Source organism: Buceros rhinoceros, unplaced genomic scaffold (assembly GCF_000710305.1).
Source record: "Buceros rhinoceros silvestris isolate BGI_N320 unplaced genomic scaffold, ASM71030v1 scaffold17920, whole genome shotgun sequence".
Lineage (NCBI taxonomy): Eukaryota > Metazoa > Chordata > Aves > Bucerotiformes > Bucerotidae > Buceros > Buceros rhinoceros.
Genome location: NW_010388072.1, coordinates 15882 through 16336, shown reverse-complemented (window position 1 = coordinate 16336; position 455 = coordinate 15882). Strand labels below are relative to the sequence as shown.

At 68.8% G+C, this 455-nt stretch overlaps 1 protein-coding gene across 1 annotated transcript in view; it reads right to left on the bottom strand.

Moving 5' to 3' along the window:
• The window catches only part of LOC104500977 (protein Wnt-11b-like), a 2982-nt gene extending 2891 nt beyond the window's left edge, over positions 1–91 (bottom strand). The window contains exon 1 of the mRNA XM_010144715.1: positions 24–91. Within this exon, the coding sequence (XP_010143017.1) occupies positions 24–91 (68 nt within the window). The remainder of the gene's footprint in view (positions 1–23) is intronic.
• Between the last annotated feature and the right edge of the window lie 364 nt (positions 92–455).

Here is a 455-nt window from a genome sequence, read left to right as displayed (position 1 = left end):
CCCCCCCGGGGGCCGTTACTCCCAGCCACTGGATGGCTGCGGAGAGCCCCAGGTGACAGAGCAGGGTAGCAGCAGCGGTGGGGTGGCCCATGGCCAGGGCTGGGGGACTGGGACCGCTCTGCACCTCCGCCTCCTTTTATAGCCACGGGCAGCTCTGCCCTCCCTCCCCCCGGGGAGGGGAACAAAGGCAGTTTCGGTGCCATTCACAGCGGGTTAGAGCTGGGGGGGATGTGTGGAGGGGGGCACGGCTGTTATTAGCAGCGACCATCCCCAGAGCAGCACCTGGGAAGGGACGGAAAGGTGCTGGGGCAGCTGTGGGTGATGGGGAGCTGGGGGGCATCGGGTCTGGCACGTCACGTCGCCCCGCAAGGGCTCAGCTGCCAGCGGTGTCCCTGCCAGGCGCAGGGGTGCTGTGCACAGTGGAGCCCGGCACCAGAGCCCTACTCCAGCGTCGG